General features: G+C 39.2%; 2 protein-coding genes across 3 annotated transcripts in view; one reads left to right on the top strand and one right to left on the bottom strand.

Moving 5' to 3' along the window:
* The window catches only part of MTREX (Mtr4 exosome RNA helicase), a 53,946-nt gene extending 46,195 nt beyond the window's left edge, over positions 1 to 7,751 (top strand). The window contains exons 23-27 of the mRNA XM_026865433.1: positions 782 to 887; positions 1,640 to 1,696; positions 2,112 to 2,274; positions 7,048 to 7,152; positions 7,496 to 7,751. Coding sequence (XP_026721234.1) covers positions 782 to 887; positions 1,640 to 1,696; positions 2,112 to 2,274; positions 7,048 to 7,152; positions 7,496 to 7,548 — 484 coding nt within the window. The 3' untranslated portion in view covers positions 7,549 to 7,751. The remainder of the gene's footprint in view (positions 1 to 781; positions 888 to 1,639; positions 1,697 to 2,111; positions 2,275 to 7,047; positions 7,153 to 7,495) is intronic.
* Positions 7,616 to 12,673, bottom strand: part of PLPP1 (phospholipid phosphatase 1) — a 47,160-nt gene continuing 42,102 nt past the window's right edge. For both annotated transcript variants that reach the window (XR_003400059.1, XM_026865434.1), the window contains 2 exons: positions 10,160 to 10,336; positions 7,616 to 8,080 (listed from right to left, as the gene is read on the bottom strand). Coding sequence is in view for 1 of the 2 variants with exons in the window: in XM_026865434.1 (XP_026721235.1) it covers positions 7,955 to 8,080; positions 10,160 to 10,336 (303 nt within the window). In the remaining variant the exon portion in view is untranslated. The remainder of the gene's footprint in view (positions 8,081 to 10,159; positions 10,337 to 12,673) is intronic.

Genomic DNA, 12,673 nt, shown 5'->3' with positions numbered 1-12,673 from the left:
ATTTTTAAAAGTTACGATGACTGCTGTACTCCTTGCCTTACAGATAGTTTGAAAGATGCTACCTATATTTGTTTGATATCTAATACCTTTTTGCTCCTGCAAAATTTAATAGCAAATGAGGAAGCTGAATCAGAATTTTATATCAACTTTCGGACATTCAGGAGCTGTGTGCTGATGAGTTACACTTTTCTTTGTAAAAAAAAATGTACTTTCTTCCCCCATCCTATGCATTTGTCTGGTAAACTCCAAAAATAAAGGCATAGTCTTGTCAACAAATTTGTTGTTTTATCCAAATAGTATGTTTGGATTTTTTTATCCACATCATGCAGTTCTTTTATGTCTTTATTCTACAAGTAAATTGAAGCAAGTTTGTTCCTCTTTTCAGTATCTTGGAAATACCCAGTTGAGTCTTTTTTTGAGCAGCAGCAGTACCAATTTTTCATGAGTTGCCTAACTCTCTAGTTCTTTTCAATCTCTTGATATCCTGTCTGACGAAAACTGACTAAAGCAACTTAATAGTAACTTCTGTGAACTATCAGGAGAGATTCTTGGTAGTTCAGTAAGAGCTTTTAGTTTGTTCAAAATACTATCTCACAGTCTTATAACTAGCACTTCCCCTTAAAAAGCTAACATATCAGTATTTGGTGTTCCCATGAGAAAAAGTGAAAAGTTATTTTTTATTATCTATATCCAGTTGCTTCACAAAACAGATTAGTAGTACTTCATTTAAAAATTACATTTCAGTAAGTCTTTTCCCTAAGCTTCCTTCTCTTTATTTTAGTGCTGATGAACTTCTCCTGACAGAAATGATGTTCAATGGTCTCTTCAATGACTTATCTGCAGAACAGGCAACTGCACTACTAAGCTGCTTTGTGTTTCAAGAGAACGTGAGTTACTTGTTCAATTCATGAATTCTAGACATTTCTGTCTAACAACAGTATTGTTTGTAATTCAGTTCCAGAAATTGGTCATATCAGTATGAGCCATTGCACATTTTTTATCCTTTCCTAAGGTGTTTGGTAACAATGGGAGTTCACCTTGAAAGCGTTGCAGCTTTAATGCCAAAATCTTTCCTCATGAATGATGTGCTGAAGGTTGCATAAAATTGCAGTCCTTTTAATTAATCTACAACTCTTTCCTCCTCATGCATACATGCTTGTATTTATGTATGTACACACACCCCCCTGTAATTTAAAATGTAGAGTGATTATTTCAAAACAGAGGCTTAAGAATACCTGCTCCACACACTCCAGGCTGACAGTATCTTTAATTCCGAGCTATGTCCGTGTTACACTACATGGACAGTGCCCTTGACCTGTTGATGGAAGAGGCAGTACCACATGGAATTGGCAGTTCGAAATTATGGAACAGCTAAATAGAGGGAATTTTGGAAGCATTCTGAAAGCAGGTGTTTTTTTCATACTGTTGGCAGGCGAGGCAGAGAGATTTTGCTTTCTGATTTAGTTTGAGGAAAAATTACGTAGGGAATTCAGTAAATTTTAGTGTTCGATAACAGGTTTGAGAAATTGTAATAATTTAGGATGGCAGTATCACAAGCTGAACTTCTGGTTTTGCATTTAGTTTGGTGTAGAGCAAATCTATGGGAGCACATGAGATTATTTAATGTCATCTTTTTCAGTCCAGCGAAATGCCAAAATTGACAGAGCAGTTGGCAGGACCACTTCGGCAAATGCAGGTAATGTGTCCCTTAGAAATCTGTCAAAGATCAGGGTTTATGTTAACATGAATAAAGTGTATGAGTGAAGTATAATAAATGCATGGTGAAGACTTGATTTTGGATCATCAATGAATTTGGCTGGCACTGCATGTGGTTTTGCATTGTGTAATGGATTACCTTTTATGCAAGAAATCTTCACGCTAATCTAGAATATGCCTTTGAAAACTTTCATAAGCTTGTTTACTACACTGTAAGTTGTTAGTGCAGGCAAACTTAATGTAAACAATGGTTTACTTGCTGATACTGAATAATATCACAGTAAAAAGGAAACCTCATCCTGTATACTGTACATAATAATATGCAAGTTTTTCTATTGGTTGAACACTTAATCTGTTTAAGCATATCTATAAATTTTAAATATTTTATTTTAAAGGAGTGTGCAAAAAGAATTGCCAGGGTGTCAGCAGAAGCAAAACTGGAAATTGATGAAGAAAATTACTTAAATTCGTTCAGACCCAACTTAATGGATGTTGTGTATACATGGTCAAATGGAGCTAACTTTGCTCACATCTGCAAAATGACTGATGTCTTTGAAGGTATGTTAATCAGTTTTCTTTAGGAAGTGTGAGTGGTAATTCCGTAACATGGAATGGTAATTCTGAATAACCTTCCAGTAGATCACAAAATGTATTAACTTGGATGTATTCAGGTATCTGCCTGGCTGAAACTAAGTGGGGGAAAAAAATGTTTACTATATATGTTAATTTATAGTTTTACTGTTGGTAACTTAGAATCTATAGAAGACTTTTTAAAAGGGATCTCTCTACTTTTTAAAAACTTCATATAAAACTCAGAAATCTTAAGTATTGCAACAAAGTTAATGCTTACCTTTGCTAGTTAAAGGGAAAAATACTGTGTTCCAAATACTTGCTATTAAGAAGCACATCTCTTGTGCTTGTCCTCATTACAGTTCAGTGTTTTGTTTACTTGGTAAACTGAAGGTTCCTCTTGCTGTCTTAATGATGACGAAAGTGAGAGGTGGTAACCAAGTCTGTTTTGGATGGTTCATCACAGTAGTGTCATGACCCAGCCTGGGAGCCCAGAGGGTCACAATGGTTCTGTGATCCCCTCGAGTTAAATTAAGGTGAAACAACACCAAACAAGTTAAAATGTTTTACTTGCAGTAGAAAACAATTTAAACTTGGATAATAAGCCATGTGATCTCTTATAAATCTATAAGAAGGAGAAGAGTCAAATCCAGATTACCACCCCTGGATCCAGTGTTGTTTCAGGTCTGATAATTTTGGGTGGTGGGTGCACACACAGCAAAGTTTTCTGTGACCCTTGAAGTTCATCTTATCAGCTGATTATCATACTGGACAAAGAGAGGCAGGTATTCCATGAACTCTTTTCCATGAGAGACAGGCCAAAGGTGGAGCATGGGTTCTGCACATGTGTTGGGGGGGCAATGGAGTGCACTAACCTTTTTGTCCAATTGAGTTGGTGGTTGTGATCTCCCCCTGCCCCTTTACCTTTCCCTCAGTTTTGGTTTCTTGGGCAATTACCCAGTCATTAGCTCCATCTGGCATTAGTTGTTTATCTTTCTTACCACTCTTTTAGCATTCCTTGGAGGCTGTAGTCATAAACTAAAGTGTAGGCCTTAACCTGAACATACGGTTTTACTCAAGTCTACATCTCCTCCCTTCAAAGTTTATCTAAGGAATTTGGTTATAAAACCACAAGGGAGGAGAGCCATGCACCCTTCGATACACCCTGTGCTTCCCTGGGCAGATAGTTCATTCCTTAGACTAATCACAAAGGCCACAATTTGTCCTTGAGTTTTTTTGTCAATGAATGTTTGAGGCATTATTTCCTTCAGTTCCTTACACAGTGCTGTGCAGATATTTGAAAAGCCTAGGTATAACCTGTCACCTGGGTTGTTTCCTAAAGCAAACTTTAGGAAACAAAACTCCCCTTGAGGAAAGACTTAAATTTTCATTATTTTAAGGATGAGTTAAAGCCCAGATACTTTGTAAAATGACACACTATCCACCTGAAGATCAAACCAGAATGAAAAATCTTACTTCATCTTTACCAGCTATGTTGAAAATTGTGAAGAGCAGTAGAATGTGTGCACCAGTCTTACAAGTCTGTGTGTAATGACTGATAATTGAAAATCCTTTTTGAAGTTCTTACTGTCACGATTGTCTTGCCTCTCTCAAATGCTGTTTTCTTGTTTGTGTGTACATAATTGCAAATGGGAGCCCTTAAAACAACAAAAATCAATGCACTTCCGTAACCCAGGAACTTTCTAAAGCATATTGCCTTCGAGCAGCAGGAATCCTGGCAGTCTTTGATTCTGCATTCAGGAGATTCCTCCAGTTTCAGTGAATGTCTGAGCCTTACATCTGATGTAGAGGCACCCTGAGTAAGGAGAATACAAAAGGAAAATCAGTAGCTGGCTTACGTCTTTATGTTGGCATTTGGTTGTTCAGAATACACAGAGCAGTAGCATTTTCCATTTACCATATTTGGGCTAAGGCTAGTCGGTCAGCTTTGTCCTAATCAACAGTGCTAACTCCCTCAAAACCAGATCTTATGGGCCTGTTTTGAGAACTTCAGCTCTTGTAGCAGGGGTTGACACACAATTTTTCCTTTAACTTTTAATAGGCTGGTTTTCTGTGCATTATTCAAAAGGAAGGAAAGTGCCTCAGATGTCCACTGTCCATTAACGCTTATCCTAAATGCAGTGTGGTGCTGCTGAATCCCAGGGCAGTTTGCCCTGGTTAGCCAAGTCACTATAGTGATTTCAAAGAAATTAAAAATTGGAATACAAAAAATTCCCAAACCCAAACAACAAAACACAGACTAAAACCCACGGCATCCTCATTGTGATCCTAAGTGCAAATTTTCATTTAAGGTATTAGTACTTCTGTCTTAGTTTTGATATAAGTTGTTACCACAAGGTACAGCATGATGTCTTGTTAAAGCTCTAAAAGGTGTATTTTCCTCTTTGCCTTTCAGGCACTATGGAATCACTACTATTATAGGGACTCTGAACTTCACTGTTGTGTATCAGTTTTAGTAAGGAGGCTGAAAATTGTCCAGCCATTAGAGAGTGCATTGGAAGTCACCACTTTAAACTAGGTTTTTTCATCACTCCCCCGCCACAACTTACTGAAAGTGCTTTCTGAAAAACTGCTTTTCATGTTTTGTGCTGCCATCCAGGCTAACAGGCACTAGCAAAACTGTTCTAGACAGAAATCTTGAGTCAATGGCATGCTTCCACTCTTCACAAGCCTGAAGATAGATGGCGTTCTGCTATTTTATTACTATTGATGGTCAAGTGTCTGAAACCTTTTGGATGCATTTAGGAGTAGTGTGGTACTTGTGGTAAGTGGCTTCCTTTTCAGGTTGCAGCATAAGCCTGAGTGTTCAAAGAGCAGATGTGCTTGCCAGAGATTGGAACAGTGCTGATTGGCTAATAAAAATGAGTTGTCATTAAGCTGAAATGTGTGTGTGGGAAAGAGGTAGAAATTAGAGAAGCTTTTTAAAGCTGTAGAAAAGAAGGGCAGACTGAGCTAAGTATACTGTTAATCAGTTACAGATTGACTGTTTTGTTTTGTGGAAGTAAGTATACACAGTAGTCAGTCAAAAAATGCAATATTTTTTTTTTTCCATGCAGAAGTATGACTGCAACAACCCCAGATGTGCTGCCTGTAAATGAGTACTCTCTGGAATGGTTGTCAGGGCTGGCCTTGTAAATGGAGACAAGCAGGATTTTTAAATGCTGAGTTGGGGCCTGCCACAACACAGTGTAGCCACGTTTGGGGGAGCCACCTACAGTTCACTTGCATTGGCTCTGTTCTTTGTGCTCAGTAGACATGTTTTTTTTCACCTTGTGTCATTGCAATAGGTTTTGCAGACTGCTGCCCTCACAAACTATTCTTTCTGTGGAAACTGACATGGCCTACTTGTACAGTAGAAATGTCCTTCAGAAAAAAGTGATATTTTATTTAACTTCTCACTTTGCCAACATATAGTTTTTCTCCAGGTAGGTCACCTAGTTCAACCCACCATGCAATGAGCAGGGAGATCTTCAACTAGTTCAGGTTGCTCAAAGCCCCATCCAGCTTGACCTTGAATGTTTTCAGGGATGAGGCATCTACCACCTTTGTGGGCAACCTGTTTCAGTGCCTCACCACCCTCACAGTGAAGAACTTCTTATGTCTAATCCAAATCCACCCTCTTTCAATTTAAAGCTGTTACCCCTCATCCTATCCCTACACTCCTTGAAGAGTTACTCTCCATCTTTCCTGTAGCCCCCCTTAAGTGCTGGAAGGCTTCTCTTCTCCAGGATGAACAACCCCAACTCTTCTCAGCCTGTCCTCGTAAAGGAGGTGCTCCAGCCCCCATTCATCTTTGTGGCCTTTCCTGGGCCTGCCCTGTCAATTGCATTCATGTCTGTCTTATACTGGAGGTCCCCAGAGCTGGGCACAGGACTGTAGGTGGAGTCTCACGAGAGCAGAGGGCTGTGAGTGCATGTTGCCAGCTCCTGTCCAGCTTTTCATGGCCCAGTACTCCCAAATCCTTCTCCATGGGGCTGCTCTCAATCCCTTCATGGAATACTTACCCTAGGACAGTTATTTTGCGGACAGTTATTTTGTCTGTAGGTATGAGATGATGCTGGAGGAAATGACCAAACAGCATTGGGTTGCATGCTACTAAAAGAGAATAAGCATTAGGGTCACTTTGTGAAAGTTGTTGCGGTAGCTTAGGCTAAGCTGAAAAGTTACAAGGAGAGGAATGCTTAACAAACTACACTTGGCTGTGAGGTTGCAGTGTAGTAGTTTTGTCAAGTCTGAGCTTGTATACATTACTATAAGCATGCAACTGGGTGGTAGAGTGGTGCAGACTGAGTGGCACAGAAGTAAGGTAGACCACTTACTGTCTCAGTGGATCTACCAACTAAAGAACTAAGGGCTATCAAAAAAATAAAGAGCCCATGTATGGTGGTTCTTGAAGCAGAACACTTCTGAATCCCTTGAATATATATGATTTTTGAGGGAAGTCTTAACAAGTACTTAATGAAAAAAATCCACTAGTAGTCACTAGTTCTCTGGAGGCTGTGTAGAAAAAAAACAAGAATAGGACAAGTGCTTGGAGGATAGCATCAAGGAAATGCCTGATGGAGAAAGTTATTATTAAATAGAAACCAAGCCTAAGGTAAATATATGGTTGTTCTTACCCTTGGCTTCTAGATAAATTGAACAGGGTTGAAGAAGGGCCCAGTGGGCCCAAGGTGCTGAATTGTTCTGTGACATGATGTGGCAAAGGATACAAAGCTTTCCCTCACTTTTTTTGTACAGGTAGCATAATTCGTTGCATGAGGAGGCTAGAAGAATTGCTTCGGCAGATGTGCCAGGCTGCAAAAGCCATTGGAAACACAGAGTTGGAAAATAAGTTTGCAGAGGGTATGTATTTCACTTCCACAGTATAAGTAATTGTAGAAAGCATATGAAAGGAGAGGGCTGCAGGGAGAGGAGGCATGATTTGGTATCAACAAGCTTCTGGTATCAACTTCATGGTAAGCAGAATCATTGCTCTCCTTCCAGACAACATCTATGTTAAATTTGACTTAAATGCGTACTGACAGTTTAACCAAGTTTGTGACTGAAAATGGATGTACAATGATTTCTGTTTAAGGCCTGTAACACCTTCTGTGCTGCAAAGTATTACAGACCTGTAACTGCACTGAAAATAGTGATTGTGTCAATTATGACTGCTGGATATTCAAACAGTTTTCTTTTTTAATAGGGATTACAAAAATCAAGAGAGACATTGTGTTTGCTGCAAGCCTTTACCTGTAACAGAAGGTATCTTCTAGAAACAGTACTAGATTCACATTACGAACAAGATCATCAGCTTCACATGCTATTTTCATTTCAAGTCATTATTTTGTTTAATGGTGTGTATTTAAAACCACAGTCATTTATTTGTACATGCCTTGCTGAGACAGCAGTGTATGTAATATAACTGTTACTATGTTTTCAATAAAAATTTACAATTTGAATAGGTTTCTTTTATGCAAGAGCTTGAGCCAACAGAAATTTGAAGTTTAGATATACATTTACAGTGGTAGATGTTACTATATACAGGTAAGGTGAGCATCCAAGAGCAGCAGCAGTCTCTTAAAGGCATTTACTTGTATTACATAGTTAGACTTGTGAAATTATTTTCCTTTCAAAGAGCAAGGCAGGTGAGGTGGGCCATTCTTCATGGTTGATGATTGCTGGCAAAGTGATTTCCATTTGTTGGAGTCTCATGTAGGGTTGTATGGGAATCTTCTTTTGGTTGAAATGTACATCCTCTCACTTTGAAGAAGTCAGACACATACACAACCTAAGTGAACAAATAAGGGTTAAGTTCTTGCACTTGTGCAGAAGGTAAATTCCACAGTCAAAAGTAATAAAACATTTAAACAGATTAAAACATTAGGAAATGCTAGGAAATCTTAAATACAATTCTGGCATCTGTTCTTTCAATAGGTTTTTCTTCAGCTATTACTCCCCTCCCACTGACTACTTAGCCACTGATGGTTTAAGCCAAATTCAAGGTGTATGTATCAGGCACTGCTTCATTACAATAGCCACAGTCTCAACAAATGAAGGAACAAGATAGGCTTGCTGAGGGCCCACATCACATGTACTGTTAAATTTATTCTGTAATTCATTTACAACAGGACAGGAGATCTTGTGCTTTAGCTGAGAAATAGGGCTCAGTAGTTTGATACTATAGAGACTAATAGTTACTCTCTCACTTTCATTTCTTTAAAAGCTGGTTAAACCAAGCTTGCATTCCTCTCCTTGACAAGATTCACAGCAGCTCCCTTCCCCAACACCTGTGTCTCACCCAAGTTCCAGCATCTACCTTTCCTACATTCCTTTGAACATACCAGTTCCTTCACAGCTACCAACTATGAGACTTGATCCAATTCTGAGGCTTCCCACTACCCACTTCATCAAGCCATACTAGTGATTGGGTAGAGTGCTGCATGAAGTACAATAAATGAGAAGCCTTCTCAGGATCCCTTCCCTTCCTACTTCTTCCCCTCCCAATGCAAACTGGAGAACTGCAGAACATAATTCAGGGCAGCAGCAGAAGACAACTTCCACACCAAGCTGATGGCCCAGCCTGCTGCTTACGATGCAGTTTCAGCTTGCACTTAATGCTGAATTCACTCAGCTCAATTTAGTGCTCCATTTGCAGGTGTAGTCCCAGCATGCTTACTTAGCTCGGCTTTCTGTTTCTGGAGGTGAACTCTTCAGTTCTTTCAGATAATGGGTTTGAGGAAGTTTATTCTTTTCCTCACATTTCAACACTGTTCACTGTTATGCCACCTTCTACTCATTCTTGTATTATCGAGCATCTCTAAGATACCCTCTCAATCATCCAACACCCTTCACTAAACTCATTTTTCTAATACAAGTGCCCTCAGTTCATCATTCCCTGCGCTCCTTTTCTTAGATTGTACAAAAACAAGAGGTAGGATTATGTTTTAGTCAACATGCAGCCGTTTAATAACAGCTAATGTAGCATGTAGGTTTCCCAGAGCTACTCCCAAGATTTGATGATTGCAACAAGTAAACAAAGCTTTGTCTTGACATGAACCATACCCTTCTGACTTTCAGCTGAGAAAGTGCTTATCATGGAGGCTGTTCTTCTCAGTGAGCCTCAGTTCTTGGTAACTGAATTCTTTAGTATTAGTTCATGTCTCTGAACCAGAAGTCTTGATCTGTCCCTTCTCATGGATGAATCAGCCATGGCACTGTTGACAGCCAGCACAACTGCTGCCACCAAGTCAACCAGGCCTGCAACTCCACATTTAGCTGATTGTTTCTTGGAATAGCATTTCACTCATCAGTACAGCTAAGCTTCACATGCTGGTTGCTGTGAACAACTTTTAGCAGTCAAAATGCACACAGGAAATGGTGAAGGGTTTTTGTTTCCCATCAGCCTAAAAAGGCAGGCTGTGAAAGCTAGCAGAGGCAGACACTGCACACACTGTCTATATCATTAAAGGCCTTTTTTTGCCCAGCTTACCTCATACACAGTTCTATTGTACCTGCAATTTAGAATTTGGCTAGAAGCAAAAGCTCTATCTTTTCTTGGTTATATAGAGGCCCACACAGCTTTGCAGTTGACCGTTTCCATCTCAGTTATTTGAAAAGCTCTTGGGCAGGGATAATTTCACATTGTCCAACAGCTAAAACAGCCACTTATCATCAGCTCAGAGTCTGCCACTCTCCCAGAAGTACTATGGCTACATCCAGTTCAAGGAGTTGTTTCCCCCTCTCCAGCAGTCTTCAAAGCATTAGGAAGACAGGTTGGCTTTCATCTGAACATAGCCTGCAATTCTAAGGTGCTGTTTATAAAAGCAGTGTTTACACACACACATCCACCATCTCAGAAATTACTTACAATGAGCACAGCTACCACTGCTCCCTGAATGAGTCCTGTTAAAACATCACTCCAATGATGCTTGTAATCAGAAACACGTGAGAGACCCACATAGATAGATGCAGCAATAAGACCAAATTGTAGAGTAGGACGTACAAGTCTTGCCCAGTCTCCTTTCATTCTGGCCTGAAGGTAAAGCTAAAAGGAAAATTATAAAATACATTAAATACAGAAGCAGTAACCATCACGAAGAATTGTGTTGTGTCTGTTCAAAAAGTTGAGTTGAAATTAGTGTTCAGAGACACGATAACATCCACAAATGTTCCAAATGCTATACTTGCACAAATATGCTAAGGCAGAGTTTGATAGTCAGTGTTGCTCTATATGTTTTACATAAAGCTATATAACACCATCATATAGATACTTGCTGTATTTGTACCAATGTGACAAATTACTGTTTTCAGGATAAAGGTACTGGTAAATACCAGAGCCACTTAAGGCCTAGAAAGAATCCAGTGGAAGTCAAACCAGTATTCTAGTCCTACATTAACTACAGGTAAGTCTTACACACACAAAAATCTGGCAACCATCCAAAATTACAGTCCTACAAATATAGGGAGCCCCATCTTGCTCTGAGCAGGAAGACCATTAACACCTTTAGTAAAGTTTACATATATTATGCACAGAGTTGACAAGTTTTTAACCTTATTCTCAATTCCAGTCACCTTCAGTATTACCAACTTTTAGCATAATATTCCAGCGGTAGTTAAGCATCAGAACTAACTTGATATATCAAAATTTAGGATAACATTCCTCAGTTGTCACTGCTGTATTTCACTGTGCTCCATCTGTTCCTAGCCCTTTTTAGCTGCACACTAACCATGTTGCCACTCTGGTAAACCAGTGGATACACACAGTTCTCATGCTTTTTTCCCTCCCCTCGTGTATGCTTTTGATGAGTTCTCAAACTCACAGTATTCCTTACTTTTCCATCTAATTAAGACCCTGCTTTTCTCTCCTCTGGTCTGTCTAGGACAGAGATCTCTTATTTCAGCTTTAAGAGGAGCTTCTCCAAATCCACCCTGTAAACATCACTGAATTTATTCTAGAACTTGATCCTGTCAAGACAGGCAACATAGTTACCATATTTACAGAGAAGAACAACACGGATGGAAGTTAGATTTAACATTTCAAGTACCATCTAGGAACTGCAGGTAGAGTACAAAACCTTAGCTTCTATGATTTTGCAAGACTGTCAGTTAACTAAAACACAGGCTTCAGGCACTAAGCACACTAAACTTCTGGTAAATCCCTCTGTTGCCAACTGCAAAAGCCATGGCTACCTTTTAAAGGCATCACATTGACAATGTAAATACTGGCATAGAGCATGCACTGTAGATACAAAGGCGCTACTTTCCAAAGTTAAACATTTGAGGAAAGTTTGGTTGGTTTCTGTAACTCACATCATAATTTTGGCATGCTGACTTTTTCAGCTATAAATGGAACATCAGAAAAATCAACCCAGTCCATAAAGTTTTGTTAATAGTAAGGTCATGGTGAAAACTGAAGCAGCTACAGCTAAGCCTGAACTGGAAAATAGGTTTTTTTCCCCCAAGTGGTGGGCACAGCCCATTTCTGGGGACCTTAATTTCAGTACTAGGGAAAATACTATTTAGCCACTTCAAAAATTAGTTGTCACACAGTTCTTTTAACAAAAGATGTTTTAATGGTCTTATATTAAAATTACCTCTGGATTTACCAAGAGTAGACCAGACGACTGAGTGCCAAATTGAGCACAGGTAGGTCTAAGGAACACATGCTGGTAGCCCAAAGAGATCTGGCTGATGATTTAATACTGGCTGTTCTTTCCTCTTTCCCTATTCACACAAAATTCTATGTAAGACAGCTAAAGACACCTTGCTGTAATAAAAGTTTTTTCCATGTAAGCATTTCTGATAGTTGAGAAAGATCTATAGTTGTATTAGAAAAAACAACTGCAAATAGGTGAAAAAGCAGGTTTACTTCTCAGAGGAATTAAATGAGGCAAGCCAGACAAAAAACAAAGTTGGAAAGATGCCAGCCCACAACACCAGATGACCAATAAAATAGTCTTTGAATCCCTGTTACACAACATGTATTCATATTTTCTTTCTGCTTGACAAAGCATCAAACAAGACACTTGGATTTAACATCTACATGAAGACAATTTCTGTAAGAAGAAAGTAATCTCCAGTCATAAAGAAGATCTGGAGATGCTTTATCACCTGCAGAACACATCCAATTGGCTACTGGCTTCATCAATTCTAGGTGCCTCTTCACAACACCAACTCCAGTAGCTGCACAGAAAATGCCCTTCTTGTGCCTTATTCTAAAACTAGGTGTGAAAAGAGTGAGGAATCATACCTCAGGTGTCAGTGACTGATCACTGCTGTATTTACTTCCAGAAGTAGCAGCTGTTGTGATTTTTTCCTTTTTTTTTTTGTTCAGTTGAGAGTAACTGATTATTAACCAGCTGCTACAGTGGTGAATTCCATG

The sequence above is a fragment of the Athene cunicularia genome (genome assembly GCF_003259725.1).
Source record: "Athene cunicularia isolate RWA chromosome Z unlocalized genomic scaffold, athCun1 chrZ_part1, whole genome shotgun sequence".
In the NCBI taxonomy this organism is placed as follows: domain Eukaryota; kingdom Metazoa; phylum Chordata; class Aves; order Strigiformes; family Strigidae; genus Athene; species Athene cunicularia.
The sequence above is the reverse complement of the archived record's forward strand: the minus strand, read 5'-3'. Positions and strand labels throughout refer to the sequence as shown.